The sequence below is a fragment of the Oncorhynchus clarkii genome, unplaced genomic scaffold (genome assembly GCF_045791955.1).
Source record: "Oncorhynchus clarkii lewisi isolate Uvic-CL-2024 unplaced genomic scaffold, UVic_Ocla_1.0 unplaced_contig_13538_pilon_pilon, whole genome shotgun sequence".
Classification (NCBI taxonomy): domain Eukaryota; kingdom Metazoa; phylum Chordata; class Actinopteri; order Salmoniformes; family Salmonidae; genus Oncorhynchus; species Oncorhynchus clarkii.
Genome location: NW_027258438.1, coordinates 1 through 24,860, shown reverse-complemented (window position 1 = coordinate 24,860; position 24,860 = coordinate 1). Strand labels below are relative to the sequence as shown.

Here is a 24,860-nt window from a genome sequence, read left to right as displayed (position 1 = left end):
GTGTGCTTAGGGGCGATGTCCTGTTGGAAGGTGAACCAATGCCCCAGTCTGAGGTCCTGAGTGCTCTGCAGCAGGTTTTCATCAAGGATCTCTCTGTACTTTTCTCTGTTCATCTTTGCCTCGATCTTGACTAGTCTCCCAGTCCCTGCCGCTGAAAAACATCCCCACAACATGATGCTACCACCACCATGTTTCACCGAAGGGATGGTGCCAGGATTCCTCTAAACGTGACCCTTGGCATTCAATCTTGGTTTTATCAGATCAGAAAATCTTTTTTCTCACAATCTGAGAGTCTTTAGGTGTCTTTTGGCAAACTGCCATGTGCCTTTTACTGAGGGGTTGCTTCCGTCTGGCCACTCTACCATAAAGGCCTGATTGGTGGAGTGCTGCAGAGATGGTTGACCTTCTGGAAGGTTCTCCTATCTCCACAGAGGGACTCTAGAGCTCTGTCAGAGTGACCATCCTGTTCTTGGTCACCTCCCTTCTCCCCCGATTACTCAGATTGGCCGGGCTACCAGCTCTAGGAAGCTGTCATCAAGGCAAAAGGTGGCTATTTTGAAGAATCTCAAATATAATATATATTTAGATTTGTTTAACACTTTTTGGTTTACTACATGAGTCCATATGTGTTATTTCATAGTTTTGATGTCTCCACTATTATTCTACAATGTAAAAAATAGTAAAAATAAAGAAAAACCCTTGAATGAATAGGTGTGTCCAAACGTTTGCCTGGTACTGTATATATGTTTTATATCTATATTGTGTAGATTGCTGAGGATTTTATTTATTTAATCCATTTCAGAATAAGGCTGTAACATAACAAAATGTGGAAAAAGTTGAAAGGTCTGAATACTTTCCGAAGGCACTGAATGGTATACCAGCCAAGCATTATACATACTTAATCAAGCCTCTCATTTTACCTCTGGCCCTCTCCCGGGGTATATAAATCAGTTTTCTGCCTGAGTGATACACCACTGAGCTCCTCATACTGTACATACAAGGGGTGGATAAACAGCTGAGCTTGAAGGAAAGTAATGATATGCCACAGATCCATAGGCGTTTAATGTGAATAAATTACATATTTTGAGGCTGCTCTTAAGGTAGTGAGTAACATTTATGGCCAGGAGCACATACAGTATCTTCCTGTGAAACTCACCAGCAGTCAATATGCTGTGTTTCTCAATAAGCTTTCCCTCACCCTGAGCACACCAGATTCTTGTTCGTGCCTGATTGTAATCAGGACACAGAGACACCGGGATAGAGATCCTCTTCTATTTTAGTCATCCATTAATTTAATCAGATAATTGAAATCATGAAAGATTTAACACTTCTTTCCAGTTAATTTAGTACATGTAGTAAAGGTTTGGAGAAAGTCATCATTCAGATGCTGTACCCATTCAGTGTGAAATCACAATGTGACGTTTGAGTATAAATAATTAAATAAGCAATTTATTCTCATTTTTATAACTATTTGTTTGTTTTGGTTTTCTCCTCCAGGGCAAAAGCTCGTCGGGCAGCACCCCAACTGGCACCGGCAAGAAGGTGAAGAGGACCCTGCCCAACCCGCCCTCGGAAGAAGAGGCAACAGCCGCCGGCCAGACGGCCTACAGCACTGGTTCGGCCCGCCGTCGCATGTGCCGCAACACCAACATGGCGAGGGCCAAGATCCTGCAGGATATCGACCGAGAGCTGGACATGGTGGAGCGTGAGTCGTCCAAGCTCCGCCACAAGCAGGCGGAGCTGGACGAAGAAGAGAAGGAGATTGACGCCAAGCTACGCTACCTGGAGATGGGCATCAACCGCAGGAAAGACGCCCTCCTCAAGGAGAGGGAGAAGAGGGAGCGGGCCTACCTGCAGAGCGTGGCCGAGGATCGTGACTACATGTCAGACAGCGAGGTCAGCAACATCCGGGAGACACGGAGCGGCCGTGGCAGTGGAGAAGATGATGAGATGGGAAGTCACGGGCTGGAGCGCCCCAGGACGGCACCCCAGTCAGAGCTGGATGATTTTGTGCCACCACAGACCACACACGAGGCCCAGTACGGCACGTACTCCCAGTACCAGTACCCACTGAGCCAGACGCTGTACCAGCAGCAGTCACTCTACCAGTCTCCCCAGTCCTACCAGTCTCAGTCCATCTATTCCTCAGTCCCATCCCTGTCTAGCTCCCAGCAGCAGAGCTACCACCAGATGCTCCTTCTCCAGCAGAAGGCAGCCAGGCAGGCGGCCCTGATCCAAGAGTTGGACGCGTCGTCAAAGTACGAAATCATCAGCCGACAGCCCGACCCCGTGTCCTCTGCCTACATGGGAGGGGTCAGGTACGACAAGTACGGTAACCACTTGGACCTCCGGGCCCTGGAGGTGGGGGGCAGTATGGCTGGCAGCCCCATGTCCAACGTGTCGGCCGACTCCTTCTATGGAGACGTGGAGCACCACCACCACACTCCACGAAGCTACGTCCTCCTAGAAGATGCGGCAGAGCTGGCCAAGAGCTCCACGAGTCTGGCTTCATCCAGCTACGCCCAGGCCGAGAAGGAGCTGGCTAAGGCAGAAAGGCTGTTGCGAAGAAGTGCAGCCGACTTGACCTCCACCGACTACCTGGGCTCCAGCTCCAGGCTCCACTCCGGGTATGGAAAGACCCCAGACGATGAGGACTCCATGGACGACCCCTACGAGCTGAAGCTCCTCAAGCAGCAGCTGAAGCAGGAGTTCCGGAGGAGCACAGGGGGAACAGAGAGCCTGGACCCGCTGACGGGTCTCTCCCACAACTACTACGGCACCCCCAGCTCGGGTGTCTCCTCCTCCCAGAGTTACTCCCAAAGACACTACCCCAAGACGGAGAAATACAGCATCAGCCGGCTGACCCTAGAGAAGCAGGCAGCCAAGCAGCTCCCGGCATCCATGCTGTACCAGAAGCACAAAGCCCCGCTGACCGACCCCAAAGTCTCCAAGTACTCCTCGATGCAAGACGGCAGGAGTCTGGAGACAGACTATACCAGCTATTTAGGGTCCAGTAACGTTAGCGCCTCTCCCAGATCCAGCCGGCTCCTTCAGGACGAGATCACCTTTGGACTACGCAAGAACATTGCAGAGCAGCAGAAGTACCTGGGCTCCACGTTGGGTGCCAACCTGGCTGGCTCGCTCAACTTCGGCCAGAGCCTGGCCTTGGACTCGACTTCCTACCCCAGTGGCAGCCGGTCACGGCCCTCTTCTAGGCCCAACTCCGTCTATGGCCTGGATCTCTCACTCAAACGGGACCCATCCAGTTCCTCTTTGAGGCTCAAGGGGGACGGCGAGGCGGCCTCAGACAGCTACCAGATGCCATCAGGGCGTGCCAAGCCCACCAGCCTGCCCATCGTGCAGGGCGGCCGGGGGCGCATCCCCATCTTGGCGCAGAACTCTGAGGAGGAGAGCCCGTTGAGTCCTGTGGGCCAGCCTATGGGCATGGCGCGGGCGTCGGCGGGGCCCCTGCCGCCCATCTCGGCCGACTCACGGGACCAGTTTGGTTCGTGCCTCTCCCTGCAGGACTCCCAGCAGCAGCAGCACCTGAGGGAAGAGCCAACGAGGGGTCGGGGCTACGTCTTGATGGACGACCTCCAGGGCACCATGTCGGACGGCGAAGGTAAACAACAATGGCATCAATTCAGAACTGTTTTCTTTCAATTTCAAACTGACTCTGCTTGTATGCACCCAATATACTATCCAATATGCCACCCAATGAACCACCCACCTGCACCACCCATGACCTTTGACTTTCTTTATGTCTTATCTGTGTCTTTACTGGTTTCTTCATCTATTGTCTTTTCTGAATGTATTCATTCCCTCTTCCTTTGATTTGATGGACAAGTTGACTTTACTGAATGTAATTACTGTATTTTGTATGTGTCTATGTTGATGTCCTTTGGTGTTTAATCCCTCATTTGGGTATCTTCTGATCTCTAAATGCATGCGATTGTGTCTTCGTTGGAATCATTATATATATTTTCCTATTTAATCTCTATGAATGTTACTCTAAAATATTCTATCACTTATAGATATGCAGAAGGTATCCTTCCTCCAATAGCATTCTGTCTCTGAAACTGATCAGCAGTTTTGTTTGCTAAATGTTGTCATTTCTGCTCTATAACTGACATACTTGAAAATATGGTTTTGTACTTTAAGTCCTAGAGGACTTCCGTAGTATTTCACAACTTGCTTGTTTATCTAATTCCCAGGTGTTGGGAGTAGAATAATCCCTCTACGTGAAAGCTCAGGTCAGATTGTGCAGGGAAATGGGAAAAGAGCCTCGCTTTCTCTGAAGTGATCAATTGAAAAAGTGCCTCTGGCTAGAAAATGTTATGGAATGTGTTTATTGCTTTGTCCTTCAGATATTTGATGCTTATTTCAAATTCAGTAGTTCAGGTGAGGACAAAATATGATACATCATAGGAATGTGTATCTGTGTGAACACTACACGTTATGTTACGATACATGATCTATTTAGACTATGACAGGCCTATTACAGATCTATTGGAAGGTTTAAATGTATTTTGTTGTGGTAGTTAGGTACATACAGTATTATCATTGCGTCAGTGCAGTATTTCTTATTTGGATGAAATACACTTGACAATTTCTAGATGATATGGGAAGGATCCTTTCTCTCTTTTCTAGAATTCTTTCTCACTTTCTTGCATGTCCACCTCTAAGGGTTTTCCAATGCATGTTATGTTAATGCATGTTCTGTTAATCTATAATAAATACATTTCATTTGCATGTGTTTGTCTGAATACGTGCATGGGTGTCATACCTTTGTTGTACACGTTTGCATGGGGAATATAATGTTTGATGTAGCATGAACAAAGCTCTTCCTGATTCTGTGATGTCACTCTTTATTCGGGTTTTTTACGCATGCTCTAACAAAATGTAGGCATTACAGTTTTCTCTTTTCTCTCTCTGTTATGTCTCCATCTCTATTCTGCTGACAACCATGTCTACTTTAAAACAATTCCCTTCATAACACTGTTTAATTGATTTCATATGCATATGAACAAAAACATCTACCGCTGTGCCAATAGGTCTTGTCATGACAGGAAATAAACCCCCAAGTTCCAATATCCCTATCCCATAATAAGTGTGTAGAACTTGACCCTTTGACCTACATGATGTCATATAGGGCAGAAAACTCCATGTTTATCAATTTCCCTTGGTTACAGCCCTAAGTGACTCCATGCTGGCACTGAACAGAGATGATCCCCGACAATCACATGAGAATATCCCAAACGGTATAGTATTAGTTCTAGGGTGTTCCATTATCCTGCCCCGCCCTGCCCCCTACCTGTCAATCATCCATAAGCCAACATCTTAACCATTCCAGACGTCAACATGTATTTCCAATATGACTCAATGTTGGTAGATGTTAGCTGGCGTCTGTGTACCGTTTGTTCCTTATTGATGAGTCAGGGAGGTTTCTTTACACCAATCGGAAATTCAAACCTGCAGTTTATCAATGCTGATCGAAAGATACAGGACCGTACATTTATTTTCACATTTACCAGCACTCTAAAAGTGAGCTACACCAGTCTAAAAGTCAGACTGTTACCATGGTTACATACTGTACAGTAACTGGTGCCAGTTGTTATAAACTATGGAAAGAAAACGGACTAACCCTATACTGTGCCATATTAACTAAAAAGAGCATTGGTCAGGTTGGCATGATAGTGTGAAAAACATGCCAAACATTAATGGCAATAAATTACATCTACCATAAGATAAGTTAAAGTTATCCCTGGCGTTAAATATTTCATCAGAATAGTATTATCATTTAGCTGCTTGTCATTTATATCTTGAAATTCCCTAAATTTGTACCTTTCTTGGAGGCCTCTTTCTCTTCCTTCCTGTTTCAACTGCCCGTCCCCTCTCCAGCATGCAATCCTCTTCCAACCAATCAGAAAGCTTGTCCCCACTGATAGGTTAGAAGGGACTGATTGACAGGGTTAATGATCATGGCCTATTTGTCTCTGAAGCCTACCACCTACGGCGAGAGGAAACGGACTGGTTTGACAAACCCCGCGAGGGACGACCAGAGAACGGACAAGGGCCGGACAGGAGACAGGTGACACCCAAGCACCAACCCACACACGGCACAAGTCATAAAGTAGAGAAATGCCCATATGAACACAGACGTTTAAAACAAAGCTTTACTGTTTATTCTTTCTTACATAAATAACCCAAACTAATTACATATATATTCATGACTACATAATTGTGGAGACATTTTCAAGCATGCATTTGTATCAGTAGCTGCAGCTATCTGTTGAGGTGTAATAGCCTATAAAACACTTATGTAGTTTCCTGTATGTGTCTCTCAGGGGAAGGGTGTTTACTACCCCTTTCCTCACACCAGAGTCAAACTGCAGAGGGATCCCAAGGACCGCAGCGTGTCAGGTAAGGGAAACACAGTTTACCTTGCACATGGACACAATCTGTCATAAACACAGCTGTCTTCACGCAGTGACAGGTCTTAATGTTGGTCTTGACCCAAAATGGGGTAGACATTTCGTGGCTCCTCTGTTGATTTGGCACATTTCCATTCTCATCAGTCATCCATCCTGGCTCAAAATGGCGTATCATTGACACACAGGATTAGCTTTTTGCAATTAGTCAGCAGGCCACAAAGAAGGTGCTTGTTAATGTGGAGAAGTGCTAAAATGAACCATTTGTCTGTGGGATTTGGGTGACTGTGTCAGTGTGATAAGCATGTATTTACTCTTTAGCTTAAATGACTGATCTCTAAACGACTGTGTGTCTGCGTGTGTGTGTGTGTGTGTGTGTGTGTGTGTGTGTGTGTGTGTGTGTGTGTGTGTGTGTGTGTGTGTGTGTGTGTGTGTGTGTGTGTGTGTGTGTGTGTGTGCGTGCGTGCACATAAATGTGTGTGTCTACATTCTACACTGGATACATATTCCTGTGCATGCATACTCTTAATGGGTGTCTGACCACTGTACGTGCATGGGTATAGTTGTGTGTGTTCATGCTTCTCACTCATTTGGGGGTTTCTACCTCTTCATTTCCAGGGAATGGATTGGGTATCAGAGTGGTGGGAGGTAAAGAGGTTCCAGGGACCAACGGACACATCGGAGCCTACGTAGCTAAAGTCTTACCTGGAGGAGTTGCCCAACAGACTGGGAAGATACTAGAGGGTAAGTTAACTTCACAAATCTTGGGATATATACTGCACTCCTGGGTCGTATTCATTAGGCACCAAACTGACTGAACCAGGAAGGGACTACCTGAACTCGTCCAATAAGAAATGCTTGTTTTCATTTTCTGCGTGGCCATAATGAAAATGAAATGGTGCAAAATGGGTATATCAGTCAAGCGCTTATGTTGCTCAAAAAAACATTTGAGAGAGACATTTCTACATGTGAAATGTACTTCTCCCTTCAAGAATCAATCAGTTCAAGAATCAAGTCCAAGCCTGGACATGAGTGATTCTTATCAGAAGAAGGACTCGTCTGTCTTTCTCCATCTGTCTGTTTCCTTAAATCCGTTTGTTTATCCATCCATATCTCTCTCTGTTTACCTTTCTCTCCTGTCATTTTCTATCCTTAGTGTGTGTGTATGAATGCAGCAGTGGCTCACTGACAGATGGTTTGAGAGGAATCTGACTTGAGTGAGATGTGAGGACTGAGAGGGAACGACACGGAGACGACAAAAATAGAAGTTCATTAGCATTTTGTTTTGTCACCTCCAGGCAATAGTCCATGAGGGGGGAGCTTTAGAGAACGAAGGGTTTGAGATATTTCACCCAAGCGCTTTCAGAATTCTGAATGTAATGATATCACAGGTTTTCTTCAATCAAAGCTCAAAATGCATTTTAAGTTTCAGAATGGCTTTGTAAGTTATCAACTATTACTCCAGCTTAGCAATACTCACATTAGAGTTTCTGTTACTTTACTCCTGTCATCTTGACCTTCGTTCAGGGTTTACCCATATTATTTCATTACTACATCTCTGGGAATGTGCTAAAACTCAGTGGTAGCGCTATGGCCCAGAGTTGTATAGATCTGAATCCAAACTAAGGGGCCTTAGGCACAACAAGCAGTAAGCATTGTCCATTTATCCCTCGACAGTCTCACTCCTGGCCAGTTGTCAATACAACACTACCTGAAGATGGATGGCTGTGTCCTATTAACAGAAATTACTTTCATGAGACTTATTGATTTGACTGGAGGGAGACAGCACGGTGTGGTGCTGTGTATCTTTCTCTATCTCACTCTCTCTTTCTGTCTCTCTGGTCTCTATCTGGTCTCTCTCTCTTTCTGTCTCTCTGGTCTCTCTCTTTCTGTCTCTCTGGTCTCTCTCTGGTCTCTCTCTTTCTGTCCCTCTGGTCTCTCTCTGGTCTCTCTCTGGTCTCTCTCTTTCTGTCTCTCTGGTCTCTCTCTTTCTGTCCCCCTGGTCTCTCTCTGGTCTCTCTCTTTCTGTCCCTCTGGTCTCCTTCTGGTCTCTCTCTGGTCTCTCTCTTTCTGTCCCTCTGGTCTCTCTCTGGTCTCTCTCTCTGGTCGCTCTCTTTCTGTCCCTCTGGTCTCTCTCTGGTATCTCTCTTTCTGTCCCTCTGGTCTCTCTCTGGTCTCTCTCTCTCTGGTCTCTCTCTTTCTCTCTCTTTGTCTCTCTCTGGTCTCTCTCTGGTCTCTCTCTTTCTGTCCCTCTCGTCTCTCTCTGGTCTCTCTGGTCTCTCTCTTTCCGTCCCTCTGGTCTCTCTCTGGCCTCTCTCTCTCTGGTCTCTCTCTTTCTGTCCCTCTGGTCTCTCTCTGGTCTCTCTCTTTCTGTCCCTAAGGTCTCTCTCTGGTCTCTCTCTCTCTCTGGTCTCTCTCTTTCTGTCTCTCTGGTCTCTCTCTGGTCTCTCTCTCTCTCTCCCTGGTCTCTCTCTTTCTGTCCCTCTGGTCTCTCTCTGGTCTCTCTCTCTCTCTGGTCTCTCTCTTTCTGTCCCTCTGATCTCTCTCTGGTCTCTCTGGTCTCTCTCTTTCTGTCCCTCTGGTCTCTCTCTGGTCTCTCTCTCTCTGGTCTCTCTCTCTCTGGTCTCTCTCTGGTCTCTCTCTTTCTGTCTCTCTGGTCTCTCTCTTTCTGTCCCCCTGGTCTCTCTCTGGTCTCTCTCTTTCTGTCCCTCTGGTCTCCTTCTGGTCTCTCTCTGGTCTCTCTCTTTCTGTCCCTCTGGTCTCTCTCTGGTCTCTCTCTCTCTGGTCTCTCTCTTTCTGTCCCTCTGGTCTCTCTCTGATATCTCTCTCTCTGGTCTCTCTCTTTCTCACTCTCTTTCGCTCTCTGGTCTCTCTCTCATTCTCTCTGTCTCAGTCTGGGGGTTGTACAGGGTCCATGCTGGACGGTTGTGAATTAGCACGGCTGTGGCCCCTGCCTTTGTAGGGGCTGTCTGGGGCCTGATGTATGAGAGGTGGGTCGGAGGACTGTAAAGAGAAGAGGGAAGAGATACAGCTCAGAGCCACCTGGTGGGAGCTAGGGCCATCCATCTGTCACACTGTGTGTATGTGTCTGTGCTATTGTGTGTGCATGCATGCATTCGGTGTGTGCCCTCTCTCCCCATTTTCTTCATCTTTCCCTCCTTCACTCTCCCTCCCTCCCTCTTGCTTTCTCTCTGTCCCTGCACCTGACCAATCTCTCCTCCATCAATTTAACTTTGTCCTCCCTCCCTCCCTCCCTTCCTCCCTCTCTCTCTGATTTATCATGGGCTTGAATTGTAAATACGAATTTGTTCTTAACTGACTTGCCTCGTTAAATAAAGGTTAAATAACATTTTGAATAACAGCTGTTCCTCTGTGTCAGCTGTATCAGAATGATCTTTAACTACAGGTTGGTCTGGACCGGTGTGTATTTATCAATGCTGTGACAGGTTGGATCTCACCTCTGCACTCGTCTAGTAGGTCAGCTATGGAGGCACCATCGTCAATCTCTTCTGCATACAGTCAATGCCTGGGTTGTGTTCATTCGGGCATACCATAGCAAAACGTTTTGCAACTGAAAATGAACACCTGTGTTCTTCTTATTGTACAAATTCAGATCCAGTACCTCTCTGTTTCAAAATGTTTTCCCTACTGAACACGGCCCAGATAAGTGTCCATCTCCAAACAGTGCAGATCATCAATCCTCATTCAAATCAAATGCATGTTCTTCTTACTCCACATACCTGCATGCACTCATTAACACACACATTTAGGATGATCCCAGGAAGTTGCATTCACCAGTAGTATTTATTATCCGATGACTAAAACATCCAGGCCTGAAGGAGATGGGTAGTAGCCTAGTGACACTGTTACCTTTCACTCTAGCAGAGCTCATCGTTTTGCCAGTGAAAACTTTACCATGGAGAGCTGCAGCTATGACTGTGTCCGTGCCAAACAAAGTGTCTCTGTGTAAGGTGACACTTCCGCTGAAACTTTGGAACATGGTTTCTCACAGTGAGCGGTGTGAATACAGAATTGTGTCAATTCTAGCAGGTGAGAAGGCTCAGACCGAGTGTGTGTGATGAGTCATACTGCCATACTGTGTCACTGAGTAACTAGTGTGAAACTCTGTGTGGGTAACACAGCTCAGGAGCTCCGGCGCAGTCGGAGTCTAGCTGCCTACGTCAAGACTCGCTTTCACCTGTGTGAGTGCTGCTGGACAGCACGGAGTGTGTGTGCTTTTGCAGTGCTGTAGGACTGGTCTGTTTGTGTGCCATGTGTGTGTGCCATGTGTGTGTGTGTGCCTGTGTGTGTGTGCCGTGTGTGTGTGTGTGTGTGTGTGTGTGTGTGTGCCTGTGTGTGTGTGTGTGTGTGTGTGTGTGTGTGTGTGTGTGTGTGTGTGTGTGTGTGTGTGTGTGTGTGTGTGTGTGTGTGTGCCCGCCCTGTGTGTGCGTGTGTGAGTTTGTGGTGCTTTGGCCTGATCTGACCTCTACTGACCAGGGTCAATTACATTTCAATTCAGGAAGTGAATCAAAACTTCCGTACAAGACTTGACAAAGCAACACTTTTCAATTGTAGAATTTGAATGTGATCTCATGTACTGACTGAATTGAAATGGAATTGATCCAAACCCTGCTACTGACCCTGTGGTCATGTGGTTTAACTTTCTTCGAAGCATGGGGTTGTTGGAGAAAGAGTTCGAGTTTATAGGAGGCTGCACAGCAGTGTGTTGTGGTGTTAAAACAGGACTCAATGGTACTGTGTGTTGTTGATGATGGTGTGGTGTGTTTCTGTATGTGTGTGAGGTGATACACTTTACACTTAGCTAATTGGTTTCAGTTTTCGAATGTGAGAATTAGGTGTGATACATTTTATATGGTAAACTAACTATGTTTGTGTACGTGTGTGCGTGCATGCGTGTGTGTGTGTGTGTGTGTGTGTGAATATAGGAATGCAGGTGCTGGAGTGGAACGAGCTTCCTCTGACGGGGATGACCTATGAGGAAGTGCAGGGGCTTGTGGTACAGCAGTGTGGCGAGGCAGAACTCTGCGTGAGACTGTGAGCATATTTTCTTCTCTCTGTGACTGTCTCTCCCTCTCGTCCCACTTTCTTCTCTCTGTGACTGTCTCTCCCTCTCCGTCCCACTTTCTTCTCTCTGTGACTGTCTCTCCCTCTCCGTCCCACTTTCTTCTCTCTGTGACTGTCTCTCCCTCTCCGTCCCACTTTCTTCTCTCTGTGACTCTCTCTCCCTCTCCATCCCACTTTATTCTCTCTGTGACTGTCTCTCCCTCTCCGTCCCACTTTCTTCTCTCTGTGATTGTCTCTCCCTCTCCGTACCACTTTCTTCTCTCTGTGACTGTCTCTCCCTCTCGTCCCACTTTCTTCTCTCTGTGATTGTCTCTCCCTCTCCGTCCCACTTTCCTCTCTCTGTGACTGTCTCTCCCTCTCCGTCCCACTTTCTTCTCTCTGTGACTGTTTCTCCCTCTCCGTCCCACTTTCTTCTCTCTGTGACTGTCTCTCCCTCTCCGTCCCACTTTCTTCTCTCTGTGACTGTCTCTCCCTCTCCGTCCCACTTTCTTCTCTCTGTGACTGTCTCTCCCTCTCCTTCCCACTTTCTTCTCTCTGTGACTGTCTCTCCCTCTCCGTCCCACTTTCTTCTCTCTGTGATTGTCTCTCCCTCTCCGTCCCACTTTCTTCTCTCTGTGACTGTCTCTCCCTCTCCGTCCCACTTTCTTTTCTCTGTGACTGTCTCTCCCTCTCCGTGACTGTCTCTCCCTCTCCGTCCCACTTTCTTCTCTCTGTGACTGTCTCTCCCTCTCCGTCCCACTTTCTTCTCTCTGTGACTGTCTCTCCCTCTCCGTCCCACTTTCTTCTCTCTGTGACTGTCTCTCCCTCTCCGTCCCACTTTCTTCTCTCTGTGACTGTCTCTCCCTCTCCGTCCCACTTTCTTCTCTCTGTGACTGTCTCTCCCTCTCCGTCCCACTTTCTCTCTGACTGTCTCTCCCTTTCTTATTGGTCTTAGGCTTCCTCTCTCTCTCTGTTCCTGTCACTCTTTCTCTCTATATATATCTCCCTCTCCTTCTCAGTTTCTCTCTGTCCAGCTACCTTCCTCTCTCTCTTCTCCCTTTATCGTTTGTCATGATTTGATAGAGGAGGAGGAATTTAAGCCTTAAGATATATATTTGAGCACAGCCACCTACACTCACTGATAACAGCCTTGCGGGGGTTCCACCTCAAATATTTGGAAGTGAGCAGTCTTCATTAGCTTCAGTAGTTCTCTAGAGTGGGTTGTTTCTGATTCACATAGAATACATTTCTTTTTAAAATCTCAGTCTTCTCTAAATTCATCTCATTGCCTCGCACTCCCTCACTTTACTGGTGACTTCTCTCTCACACTCATATCTGTCCTCTCTTTTTGACACAATTTGTTTCTCTTTTCTCTCTTCCCAACCTGTCTCTCTCTCTCTCTCTTACCCGCTCAATCTGGCTCCCTCACTTTCTCTCACTTTCTCTCTCTCTCACTTTCGCTCTTTCTCACAATCTCACACTCTCTCTCTCTCTCTCTCTCTCTCTCTCTCTCTCTCTCGCTCTCTCGCTCTCTCTCCCTCAGAGATCTGAACATGCTGGCTGACTCAGAGGGCTCTCAGCACCTTGATCTCCCAGACCAGAGCAAACCAGGTAGAGTAAGAGCTTAGCCTCTTCACCCCAGGGTGTCCTCCCCCTCTCTCTCTGCTATCTTCCCCTTCTCTCTCATTTTTCTTTACCTTCTCCCTCAACTTCCCCTCTCTCTCGACTCGCCTCACTAAAGGTACAAAATACCTTAAGGTTCTGCAACTAGAATATTTCAATCACTATGGCCTCTACCACAGTGAATGATTCCATAACTTCAAATGTGTGTGTGTGTGTTTCTCTTTGTGAATTTGTGTCCATACGTGTGTGTCTGTGCTCTAGGTGACAGACCCCCCAGGTCTCCGGGGGTGGATCCGAAACAACTGGCTGCAGAGCTACAGAAGGTGTCCCAGCAGCAGGCTCCTCCACCTACCACCGCCACGTCCTCCTCCTCCACGGTGGGGGGAGAGAAAAGACCCCACTCTGCCATCTCAGGCGTCGCCTCGGCCACTTCTAGCGCCATCCAGAGTCCGGGACAGCCGGGGTCGCCCTCCGTCAGCAAGAAACGCCACAGCAGCAAGGTGAACGGGTGGAGGATGATGTGGAGCTAAATTGAACACAGGCGTCATCTTCTGGTTGCATGACTAGAACATATTTTATGTTCAAAAGAACTGTCTAATTTTCAATAGAGGCAATTCTATATTGGCACATACTGTATGTTGTATGCATTTTAGTTTGAAAGTGTTTCTAACTAAACTTATGCATAATTCTGTACTCATCGACAGTTCTTTACATGCACACACACTTACTGTTTCTAAATGTGTTTCTGTCATCTTCCAGTCTGCGGAACCAGTGAAGACACAATCCCACCCTGTTACTGGAGAGATACAGGTCAGCTGACCAAGCCTTGTTTTGAGATTCCTTGACTCACCACTGCTTGTATATCCATGCACTTCATAAGGTGTTTTACTAAGGTCTCGTTGAGATTCCACCGTCTCTTGATTTTGCAGCTTCAAATCAACTATGACAAGCAGCTGGGGAACCTGATTGTTCACGTGCTCCAAGCCAGGAACCTGGCCCCCCGAGACAACAACGGCTACTCCGACCCCTTCGTCAAAGTCTACCTCCTACCGGGGAGGGGGTGAGTCTGTTGGATAAGCTACCAGTAGGGTTTACAAAATTCGGATAACTTTCACAAAATTCCCAGGTTTCTAAATAAAATCCTGGCAGATTCTTGGAGTCAGGAGAGAATAAGCGGCTTCTCCGGAATCCTCCAATCCGGATTTCTGGGAAATTTGGGAATTTTGGGAAACTTAACAGAATTCTGCAACCCTACCAAAGAAAGAAAGCTGGTCTGGAATCCAAACTGAATATCACTCTTTTTTGAATTTGAAATGAAAGTATATTGAGTTTAGTTTGCAGGCAAGCAGTGAGGAGTGGTATTCCGTTTGGATTCTAGGCTATAGCAGAGAGGTAGGGACAGAAACACTGGAACTAGTCAAGTCAAGGAGAGAACAATCTCTTTGGTGAGAGAAGTTAAGTATACTTCACAGATCACCTATAGTAGCCTACACACTACAGCCATTATGTAACTCTTTCACTTCTCATCCTTGCTCTGTTGCTGTGCTCTGTCCATGTATCTATGCTCTGTAATGTTACCAGAGCATTTCCTTGTCGGATGTGCATCACCGTGAGTTAATAATGAACGGTGTCATATCGTAGTGGAAGCATTATCGATAGCAGTGTTGAATGGTTGTGTGGTAAAGTGTTACTGTAATTGTGTTAAGTGTATATAAAACACTGGAAAGGTGATTTGTTTAGTTTCAGGGTGTTTCACGTGTGTAAAAGGCCTTATGAATTTCAGGTCATGTAGACAAACGCATTCATACGGAAGAAATGCATAGAACCAAGATTACCATTAAAACCATGGCTAGACCACTTCAAAAGGAAGCCATTTTGGAAAGCTTAAAATGAACTCCCATTCATCTTAAAATCGATTTACGATTGATTTTAGCTGGCCATGGCATGTTGTGTTCTATGCACCCACACCAGATGTCAGATCAATTCCATCATGCCACTGTGATAAGCCTGTTACAAGCCTGTCACATGACATGAAATGTAATTACCATTTTAGGAACTGTTTCTATGTAGACATTTGATACCTAGTTTTTATGAAGGGAGTCATTAACACCTAATCAGCGTCAAACGACACACATGTAATACCCTAAACATGATGTAAATTATGTTATATTTTGCCATGTAGTTCTGCTGAGTTTTCCCCTTTGCTCTTGTTGCTAGGCGGAATAGAGCAGGGAAATCGATAAGACTCATAATAGCTTGTAATACAATCCACACTGTAGCCGTCTGGATCTCAGTGCTCAATGTGATTATGTCATGTTGTAATCAGCTCTCCCACTTACCCTACCCTTATCTATGGAGTCCTTAGGGACCACAGGACTAGTGTTACACACATGCATATACAAGCACACACATGCTGGGGGAAAATACACACTCACAATACACACAGACACATTCCTCTCTCACTGCCCCAACACACATCCTGTGCACCATGCCCACTTCCCTGTTACTGACCTCCCCAAATACACACACACACACACACACACACACCACCTGAACCCTCACTGCTCACTTAACACCCCCCCCCCCCCCCCCCCGCTCCACCAAAACTACATCCACACACACACCACACTGCCCCCCCCCCCCCCCCCCACACCACACACCTGAACCCTCACTGCTCACTTAACACCCCCCCCCCCCCCCCCCCGCTCCACCAAAACTACATCCACACACACCCCACACACACTCCTAACCCCCCTGACACTGACTCTTGTTTTTGTATGCTGTTCTTATATTTAATGCATGCTGGACCCATTCAGTCAGGTCATGGTTGTCCAGAATGCCAGGTATGTGATTTGCCCACTCTGACTTTTGACTTTGATGGTTGCTGTTAGGTTGTAGTAAGGTTGGACCTGGATTGTGATGACGATTGAGTTGAAGGCTCAGGGCCCAATGCATGTGGTGCTGGTGACGAGCGTATAACCCCAGCAAGTCACTATATACTCACTCTAACACCTTTCCACTCCCATGCATTGTACACTTCTGCCCTATGCCCTCATATTGTTCCCTACCTCCTTAGATTGTGTTCTAATATGCATACTACAGTAGACTGCACCTCGATATGACCTAACATATGATTCCCCACTTTCCCATAACTCATTTCCCTACATGTCTGTCAGACATATAAAATACCCTAAATTGTTGTTCTAATATTGTGTTTTACTTTGTACCTCACGCTGACGTTGTTCTTGATATTGTGATATCCGTTGTATCCAGTGTTGTTCCCTTTAGTCTTCCATTTTAATTGTGCCCTAAATTGTTCCGTACACCCTTACATTGTGCCCTACATTGTTCCGTACACCCTTACATTGTGCCCTACATCTTAACATAGCTCGCTACTTCCTTTCATTGTGCCCTGCACCCTAACATTGTGCTATTGTGCTCTGAATTTCTATGTTTTGTGTGTGTGTGTGTGTGTGTGTGTGTGTGTGTGTGTGTGTGTGTGTGTGTGTGTGTGTGTGTGTGTCCAAAGCGTGTGTGAGTGTGTGAGTATGAGTGTGTGTGTTCATACCTTGCTAATGGCCTGCTCTGTCTGTGTGTGATTCCAGTGCTGAGAATAAGAGGAGATCAAAACAAGCTGGCCAGAGTCTGAACCCAGAGTGGAACCAGACTGTTATCTATAAGAACATCCACCTGGAACAGGTACTGCTACAGTATCACTAACTGCTTTTGGGATAACCACAATGTCCTGTGTGTTTGATGTGTGCTGGTTACTGTGAATACTGCATTTGTGAGTTTAGAGGAATAATAATGTGTGTGTGGTGTGTGTCTGTGTCTGTGTGTGTGTGTGTGTGTGGTGTGTGTCTGTGTGTGTGGTGTGTGTGCGCTGTGTTTCAGCTGAGGAAGAAGCTGCTGGAGGTGAGCGTGTGGGACTACGACAAGTGCTCCTCCAACGACTTTCTGGGAGAGGTGAGAGAGAGAGACATGCATTTTGTCCATAGCACTTCTGTGAGGGTGACATACATTACTGTGATGCTGCTGTAAGTTTCCTATAAGAAGCAGCCATCCACTATGTGAGGTTGATGTTAAAGGGGATGTGTGTGGGTGTTCTTGATGTTAAAGGAGATGTATGTGGGTGTTCCTCTAGGTGTTGATGGACCTGTCCAACACAGCTAACATGGACAACGTCCCACGCTGGCTCCCTCTGAAGGAACAGAGTGAGGGAGAGCACCACCGGCGCTCCCTTTCAGCACAGGGGCGCCAGCACTCCCCCAAGCCCCCCTCGCAGCACGCCTCCCCCAAAACCCCTGCCCACGGTAACCAGGACTCCCCCAAGCCCCTCTCGCAGCACGCCTCCCCCAAAACACCCGCCCACGGGAACCAGGACCCGCCCAAGTCGTCGGTCATCAAGAGCCGGAGCCATGGGATCTTCCCTGATCCAGCCAAGGGTAGGAGAGGTTCTGTCTTTCCCTTCCCTCTGGCCTCTTAGTCATCACGAACAACCTACCCTACTCCTTTCTCTCTATCTGTACCTGTTCTGGTTCTCTCTCCCTTTCTCCTTTTCTCCCTTGTTCTCTTTCTCTCTCTCTCTCTCTCTCTCATTTTCTCTAGCTGTCTTTGTCTCTCTCTCTGTCTGCCTAGCTATCTCTGCCTGTCTCTCTCTTTCTCTCTGTCTCTCTTTCTATCCCCCCTCTGTCACTTCTCCCTCACTATTCAGACTCATCCATTATAGCTTTGGATTCATGCTCTTTGCTTTGCCATGTTTTTATTTTCTGCTGTTGCCATGACTCCACTCAGCTCAGACTTTTCCTACCCTCAGCTTCCTCCATTCCTGTCCTTACACAACATGGCCATGGAAGGCTTTGAAAACAACCCCCACCTCCTCAGTCTTAACCCTCAACTTAATTGGAAAACTCCAAATTTAAGTGGAAAACTTATGTGGCCCAAACAATTGGAAAATACCCACTTCCAAAGGGTCATTCAAACAGGGCGCTACAGAATATGGCATGTAGCTTAGTAGCTATCTAGCCCTGATGTAAAAACAGAAGAGCACAACAACAGATGGTAGCTTTAATGGTAATGATAGATGGTAATTGGTGAATTTGGTTGTTCTAGACACGCAGGTGCCCACTATTGAGAAATCTCACAGTAGCCCCGGCACATCGAAGCCTTCCCCGTCCGAGGGCCACAGCCAACATACGCCACGCGCGGCTCCACGTGCGGCGCCTCGCAAAAGTGCAAGGCAACACCAGCAGGATGGCGCCGGCGGTGTCGCTGTAGCAACGGGTGAAGCTCCGGCTCCGCAGCAACAGCACCGCCTCCAACCAAGTAAAAGACGCAAATAAAGCCTCCGCAGCATGGCCGCCTCGCGCTCATCTGTTCCCCCTTCTGTCCAGTTTGAGCTGTTTTCTTTGTTTTCTCTTTTTTCCCCTTTTCCTTCTATTTTTTTCCCCCTCCTTTTTTTAATTTGTCCTACTTCTGGTGCCTTCCGTACTCCCCCCCCCACTGCTTCTCTTCTGTATGTTCCCACGGTGTGTAGATCCAGCATCACACTTACCGTATTCTAGCACTTCTTGTTTTAGAGTTTACACTAAAGTTTACTCCTCAGTTTACCCTGTTTCAATGAACCTCCAGAGCCACAAAGATTGCTGTTAAAAACATTTTATACTTCATTGGTTAAAAGGTTGATAAAAAGGAAATATACAATTACTACAACTAAACTAACGTTTCTAAAAACAGAAACTAAACCCTCTGTTAAATTAGATCATAAATTGGAACTAAACATTTAAATAACGAATCCTAAGGTTGCAGGCATAATCATCCTCCCTTAAACCAAGTTTGTTTCAAACATTCTTTTAAATGTTCTTGTATAATTTAATTTTGTAAGACAGTTAACAGAATGTCACAGAATGACAATGATGATCTTAAACAAGACTGACTCCCGACAAACAAGTAGGGCTTTTGAAAACTCACTTTGGGACCAGTTGTCAATCAGTGTCCGAACACAGTACCACTGCCAGTGCTCTCACATGATTGGTCAAGCCATTGACTACCATGGTACACACAGTAGAATCAGTAGATTAGTAGACACAGTATATTTGATTCAGTTTGGACTAGTCATGGTGTCATGGTCCAAGAGAGGGAAGGCTAGGAATTACACTTAGATATCACTTGAATCGTTTGAACTACCTAATCCAAGCATTTACAACGATGAACTCAGAAGAAAGTCTCCCAACCTAACCCTCTCCCTCTGTTTAAATTTCATTATACCTTTTTTTCCCTGTGTTTTGGACTTATTTTGGTTTCTGTTTTATACCAAAATGTCCGGCTTTCTGAAGCTAGTCCACTCGGATATGGCTGTGCATGCAGTCCGCTGCCCCTCTCCCACCCACCCTTCTTTTTTCTTTATTTTGGAGCACAATGCACATCAGTAGACGCCCCACCCCTATGTGATGTGGAGGGCCGGGGCGACTGTGCACAGCACACTGTGGCTGCATGTGACTGACAGTAAAGCTGGTTTCAATGGTGATGATATTCCTGCTTTCTGAGTCTCCATCTTGCCCGCCCCCTGCCCCCGGCCTTGACCTCTTCCCTCTACCCACTTGGCGTGACCCTGTCCCGCGCCTGCGCCCCTTACGCCCTCCAGTCTCCTACCCCCCAGCCCAAAGAGGCCGCCTCTCCCTGAGGCACCACAGACACACCATAGTGGGCGTGCTCACCATTCAGAAAGCCCAATCCGATTCGCTCCCCGCCCCGCCGGGCCCGGCAGCATCGGCCACTGGGAGCCAAGCAGACAGCAGACACCTGACCTTCAGGAAAGCCATGTCTGAAGAGAGGCCACAGAGAGAAGGAGGTGAGAGTTGCACGTTTCTGTCGTGTGACTGACTGCAAAGATTGTTGCAGCCGGAGAGAGACAGGCTGGGATACTACTAACGCACACCTGCAGAAAGAGAGAGATCTGACACAATACAACAGACAAAAAGAGATCTGACAAGGTACAACAGACAGAAAGGGATATTAGGAGAGATTGTGACCAGAGAGAGAGAAGGAAAGAGCTAACACACAGCCACACAACCAGCCACACAACCAGAGATTCATGCAGCGAGACACAATTTCTTAATGACCGCGGACACAGTTTGCTAATACCAGGAAATAGGCTATCAATCCAGGGCTCCGGCATTGTTCCCTAACAATAAATCAGGCTTTGACAGCAATTACCATAAAACCATTAAGCAATAAGGCCCGAGGGGGTGTGGTATATGGCCAATATACCACGGCTGAAGGCTGTTCATAAGCACGACGCAATGCGGAGTGCTAGGACACAGCCCTTAGCCGCGGTATATTGGCCATATATCACAAACCCCCGAGGTGCCTTATTGCTATTATAAACAGGTTACCAACATCATTAGAGCAGTACAAATAAATGTTTTGTCATACCCATGGTATACGGTCTGATATAACACGGCTGTCAGCCAATCAGCACTCAGGGCAGTTTTTAAAACTTTATAAAGTACCTGTACACGTTTTTACTCCGTTTTCCTCCCTTGGGTCATTAAATGGTATTAGCAAACGTTAATTTTTTCTTATCGTGTCGAGAGGCCTGAGAGAAGAGCGTCGGCATAGATCCAGTTTCATGTCACGTGACTCACACATCCCACGCCACGCCATTCACAACCAACAAGTCATACTCTATATCTATCTCACCACTGCACTTATGTGACAGAGGTGGTTTTGTGTATAACCTTGCCAGACCTAAAGAAGTGATTTGAACTTGTTTTGGCATTTAGATCTCAGAGCTAATGCCTAGGCTTTAGCTCAGCTGGCTAACACAGTCTTGTGGAACAAAGAAGACCCAGGTCAAACCCAGTCAGTAACACACTTACTTACTGTAGAAGTTGCTGTGAATATAAACAGTGCATTTATTATATGTAACTTTTGCAAAGCAAACACATAAATAGGCATTTAAACCATTCAAGTTTTGAAACTACGATCAGTTACTAAGATGTAATTGTGATGATTGAATAACAAATGTAAAATTGCTTTAAGTAACTTTACATCAATGTGTTTTAGAGTAAAATGATTAGTTATCACCACAAAGCAGAGACACACTTAGTCCGACATTTAGATTACTAATGCGTAATAGGGTCTGTGGGCCTTTTGTTTGGTCTGTTGTGAACATATTTATGTTGCTTAATGTTTGATACTGTTTCTCTGGATCGTTATGTGTCTATGTCCTTGTGTTCTCTCTGTGTGTCCAATGATGAAGCGGTTTGAAAATGTTGTCCCGTTTATGTGTGAGGGATGATACTGTACGGATGCCACTACATCTACCCATATGTGTATGTTTCATGCCTGTCTTCTATAGTATTGTGGTGCTTTTCATAATAACAATGGGATGTGTATTGGAGGAGAGGTGTTGGCTGCCCTTATTCTGTAGATCACACACACACGCACACACACACACACACAATGTTATGTCACATAAAGTGGAAGAGCTATACATCACACTCAAAGTGCTAAATAATATTTAATATAGTAACAGTAGGCATGGGTGTTGTAATACTACATCAACACTGGAACCAAAGGAGACAGTTACCCAGGCCTTTATTGAGACCTATAGTGCACCCACATAAGGCAGTACATTCTCAACCAGGCCTATATAGGGCTCCCTCTCTCTCTCATGACTTGTGTCGTCCAATCTCCGTACAGCACGGCCCGGCAGGTCCGGCGACGCCCCGGTAACAGCCGCCTCATTGGACAGCGGTCTGAGTGGCAGTGCTCACAGCCTATTGGAGGATGAGGGTGGGACTAATGCCGTGGACAGTGCCATCTTCCAGGTCCCTCGGTTGTGAGTTTGGTTATTGTATATACTGTATTTTACATCCTAATGTTTTGTGCACTCAGTGTGTATATTTCTGTACTTTGATATGATCTTGTTCCGGACAGTGGGAAGATTCCAAATGGCACCGACGTGATGATGTCACCAATGGGCCATATGGACTCTGAGGGTAAGTCACAGTGGTGTGTGTGTATACCACCTGGAGGTGGAAGCGAAATTCTATGGTGTGCATGCATGTGTGTGTATAGGTGTGAGTATGTCCCTGTGAGCTTCAGTGTGTACAGTATGTGTCAACACATCCCTCAGAAGTAACTATGGTTAGCTGGTCTGCTCTCTAGGGCAGGTTTAGTTGAATCCCAGTGTGAGTGTTGTGACTGGTGTGAAGTCATCAGGAAGTGACAGCACCAGTCACATTCATCTGACCTTGTGAAGCATACTTCATACAGTACTGACACGTGTCATGGAAGGAACACTCTAGTGATCAGTGGAGGCTCCTCAGAGGAGGAAGGGGAGGACCATCATCGTTATTGAATTTCATTAAAATAGTGAAACATTAAAAAAGTTATGCTTTTTAGATGAAACTATACTAAATATATTCACGTCACCAAATCATTTATTAAAACACTGTTTTGCAATGAAGGTCTACAGTACACTCAACAGCACTCTGTAGGCAAGCAATATGGTGTAGCCGGAGCACAGCTAATTTCCGTCCCCTTCTGGGTACATTGACTTCTATACAAAACCTAGGAGGCTATTGGTTCTCACCACGTTCCATAGACTTACACAGTAATTATGACATCTTCCAGAGGACGTCCTCCAACCTATCAGAGCTCTTGTAGTATGAACTGACATATTGTCCACCCAATCAAAGGATCAGAGAATGAATCTAGTACTGAAAGCATAAGCTACAGCTACAGTAGCTAGCACTGCAGTGCACAAAATGTGGTAAGTAGTTGACTCAAAGAGAAAGACAATAGTTGAACAGTTATATAGCGATATATTTAGTTGTATTTTTTTCACTTTCACTTAGCTAGCGAATGCAGCTAGCTAGTTTAGTCAAACAAACCGGCTCAAACAGAGAGGGATCTTATGTTAGCTAGCTGGATATGGCTATCCAACACTGAACTTTTCCAAGTCAAGGTAAGCTTTTGATTTGATTAATTTATTGCCACAGGGGCCCGCCGGTGTAACTGCTAAACTGCTTGCTGCTGACTGTACACTGTACTGCATGATTATAGCGAGTTTAATAATGCATTAGTTCTAGTAGCTATATTGACTATGATGTTAATATGGTGACAACGATGTAGGCTGTGTGTAGCAGTTAGCGGTTATGATATGAAGGTTTGGCTTGGATTTGTTTTTAGCCTGGTCACAAGCAGCTAATGTGTTGTGCACTGAAGTCCACAAGGGAAGGGAAAGGTGAGAGGAGGAGAGCACGTAGATGTGGTAAGGGATTACACAACGATCAAAGGGATCAAAGTGAACTGTGTTTGCATGTGATCACGGGTGTATTCATTCCGCCGATTCTGTTGAAAAGAAAAATCTTAAACGGGAGCAAACGGAACGAAACGGGGGATCAACATACCTGAATTTGTCGAATGAAAACTGTCATATTCAACTGTTGGACTAATGATTACACCCTAGCTCAGCTAGAGGCAGGCAAGAGTGAATGTGTCAATGTCTGTCACTTTGATTGCTCAAATTTCTCTCAACCTGTGCACCTACATTGTAAACTTGCATTCACAGACTAGGTTGTAGCAACCTCATGATGGGTACAGGCAAAATTGTAGTATCATGTAGTAGCCTAAACCTATTGATGTTATATTTAACTGGGTGAATGGAATATGAATGACAGTCATCCAACATGCTGTAATAGAAATAAGGCCATGCTCGTAAAAAAATAATCGTCCTCCCTAATTTTTAAATGGCACCGACCTCCACCGGTGTGTGTGTATATGTGAATTAACGTGTGTGTGTGCGTGTGTACGTGTGTGTGTGTGTGTGTATGTGTGTGTGTATATGTGAATGAATGTGTATGTGTGTGTGTGTGTGTGTGTGTGTGTGTGTGTGTGTGTGTGTGTGTGTGTGTGTGTAGGTAAGACCCAGGTAATGGGAGAGATCAAGATAGCTCTGAGGAAGGAGCTAAAGACAGAGGGAGACCAGCTGGTGTTGGAGATTCTCCAGTGCAGAAACATCACCTACAAGTTCAAGTCTCCAGACCACCTGCCAGGTACTGCTACATGCACATTACACACGTTTACACACTCATGTCGATGCACATTCGCTCGCACACACACAAACACTCAAATGGTACAGATACCTGTGAATTCAGGTACACACACACACACAGACGGTTTCAGAAAATAGAAGATAACTCTTTTGTGACCAACGTAGTGTGTGCTCATATGTGTGTGTGTCTACAGACCTCTATGTGAAGCTGTATGTGGTGAACATTGCGACCCAGAAGAGGATCATCAAGAAGAAGACCCGGGTATGTCGTCACGACCGCGAGCCCTCCTTCAACGAGACCTTCAGATTCTGCATGAACCCCACTGGCCACTCTCTGCAGGTCTGTCTGTCTGCCTGCCTGAATGTCTATTTACCTCGTGCATCTCTTTCCTTGTCTTAGATACTGTTATATGTAATTTAAAGTATAATACGTAGGATGCTCGATATGTGTTCTGTACTGCTGCCCTCTATATCACATGCTCTGTGTGTCACGCTGGATTTGAACTCTTGTGACAGAAAGTTACATAAATCGAGTAGCCGGCCAGCTTGCACGCACGTAATGTTGGGTCCTGGTTACCAAGAATACTCTGGATAAAAGTGTCTGCTAGATGTCTGTTCTAAACATGACTCTTCTCTCTCTCAAATCAAACTGTATTTATCACATGCGCAGAATACAA

General features: G+C 46.1%; 1 protein-coding gene across 1 annotated transcript in view; it reads left to right on the top strand.

Moving 5' to 3' along the window:
* Positions 1-24,523, top strand: part of LOC139396939 (piccolo presynaptic cytomatrix protein a) — a gene marked incomplete at its 3' end in the record, with an annotated part of 62,959 nt that extends 38,436 nt beyond the window's left edge. The window contains exons 7-26 of the mRNA XM_071143870.1: positions 1,498-3,622; positions 5,193-5,261; positions 6,003-6,091; positions 6,348-6,423; positions 7,050-7,175; positions 11,378-11,486; positions 13,039-13,106; positions 13,380-13,618; positions 13,878-13,928; positions 14,048-14,178; positions 15,935-15,961; positions 16,724-16,817; positions 17,013-17,084; positions 17,263-17,563; positions 18,231-18,443; positions 19,762-19,968; positions 21,825-21,963; positions 22,062-22,123; positions 24,050-24,184; positions 24,378-24,523. Of these exons, the coding sequence (XP_070999971.1) occupies positions 1,498-3,622; positions 5,193-5,261; positions 6,003-6,091; positions 6,348-6,423; positions 7,050-7,175; positions 11,378-11,486; positions 13,039-13,106; positions 13,380-13,618; positions 13,878-13,928; positions 14,048-14,178; positions 15,935-15,961; positions 16,724-16,817; positions 17,013-17,084; positions 17,263-17,563; positions 18,231-18,443; positions 19,762-19,968; positions 21,825-21,963; positions 22,062-22,123; positions 24,050-24,184; positions 24,378-24,523 (4,479 nt within the window). The remainder of the gene's footprint in view (positions 1-1,497; positions 3,623-5,192; positions 5,262-6,002; positions 6,092-6,347; positions 6,424-7,049; positions 7,176-11,377; positions 11,487-13,038; positions 13,107-13,379; positions 13,619-13,877; positions 13,929-14,047; positions 14,179-15,934; positions 15,962-16,723; positions 16,818-17,012; positions 17,085-17,262; positions 17,564-18,230; positions 18,444-19,761; positions 19,969-21,824; positions 21,964-22,061; positions 22,124-24,049; positions 24,185-24,377) is intronic.
* Between the last annotated feature and the right edge of the window lie 337 nt (positions 24,524-24,860).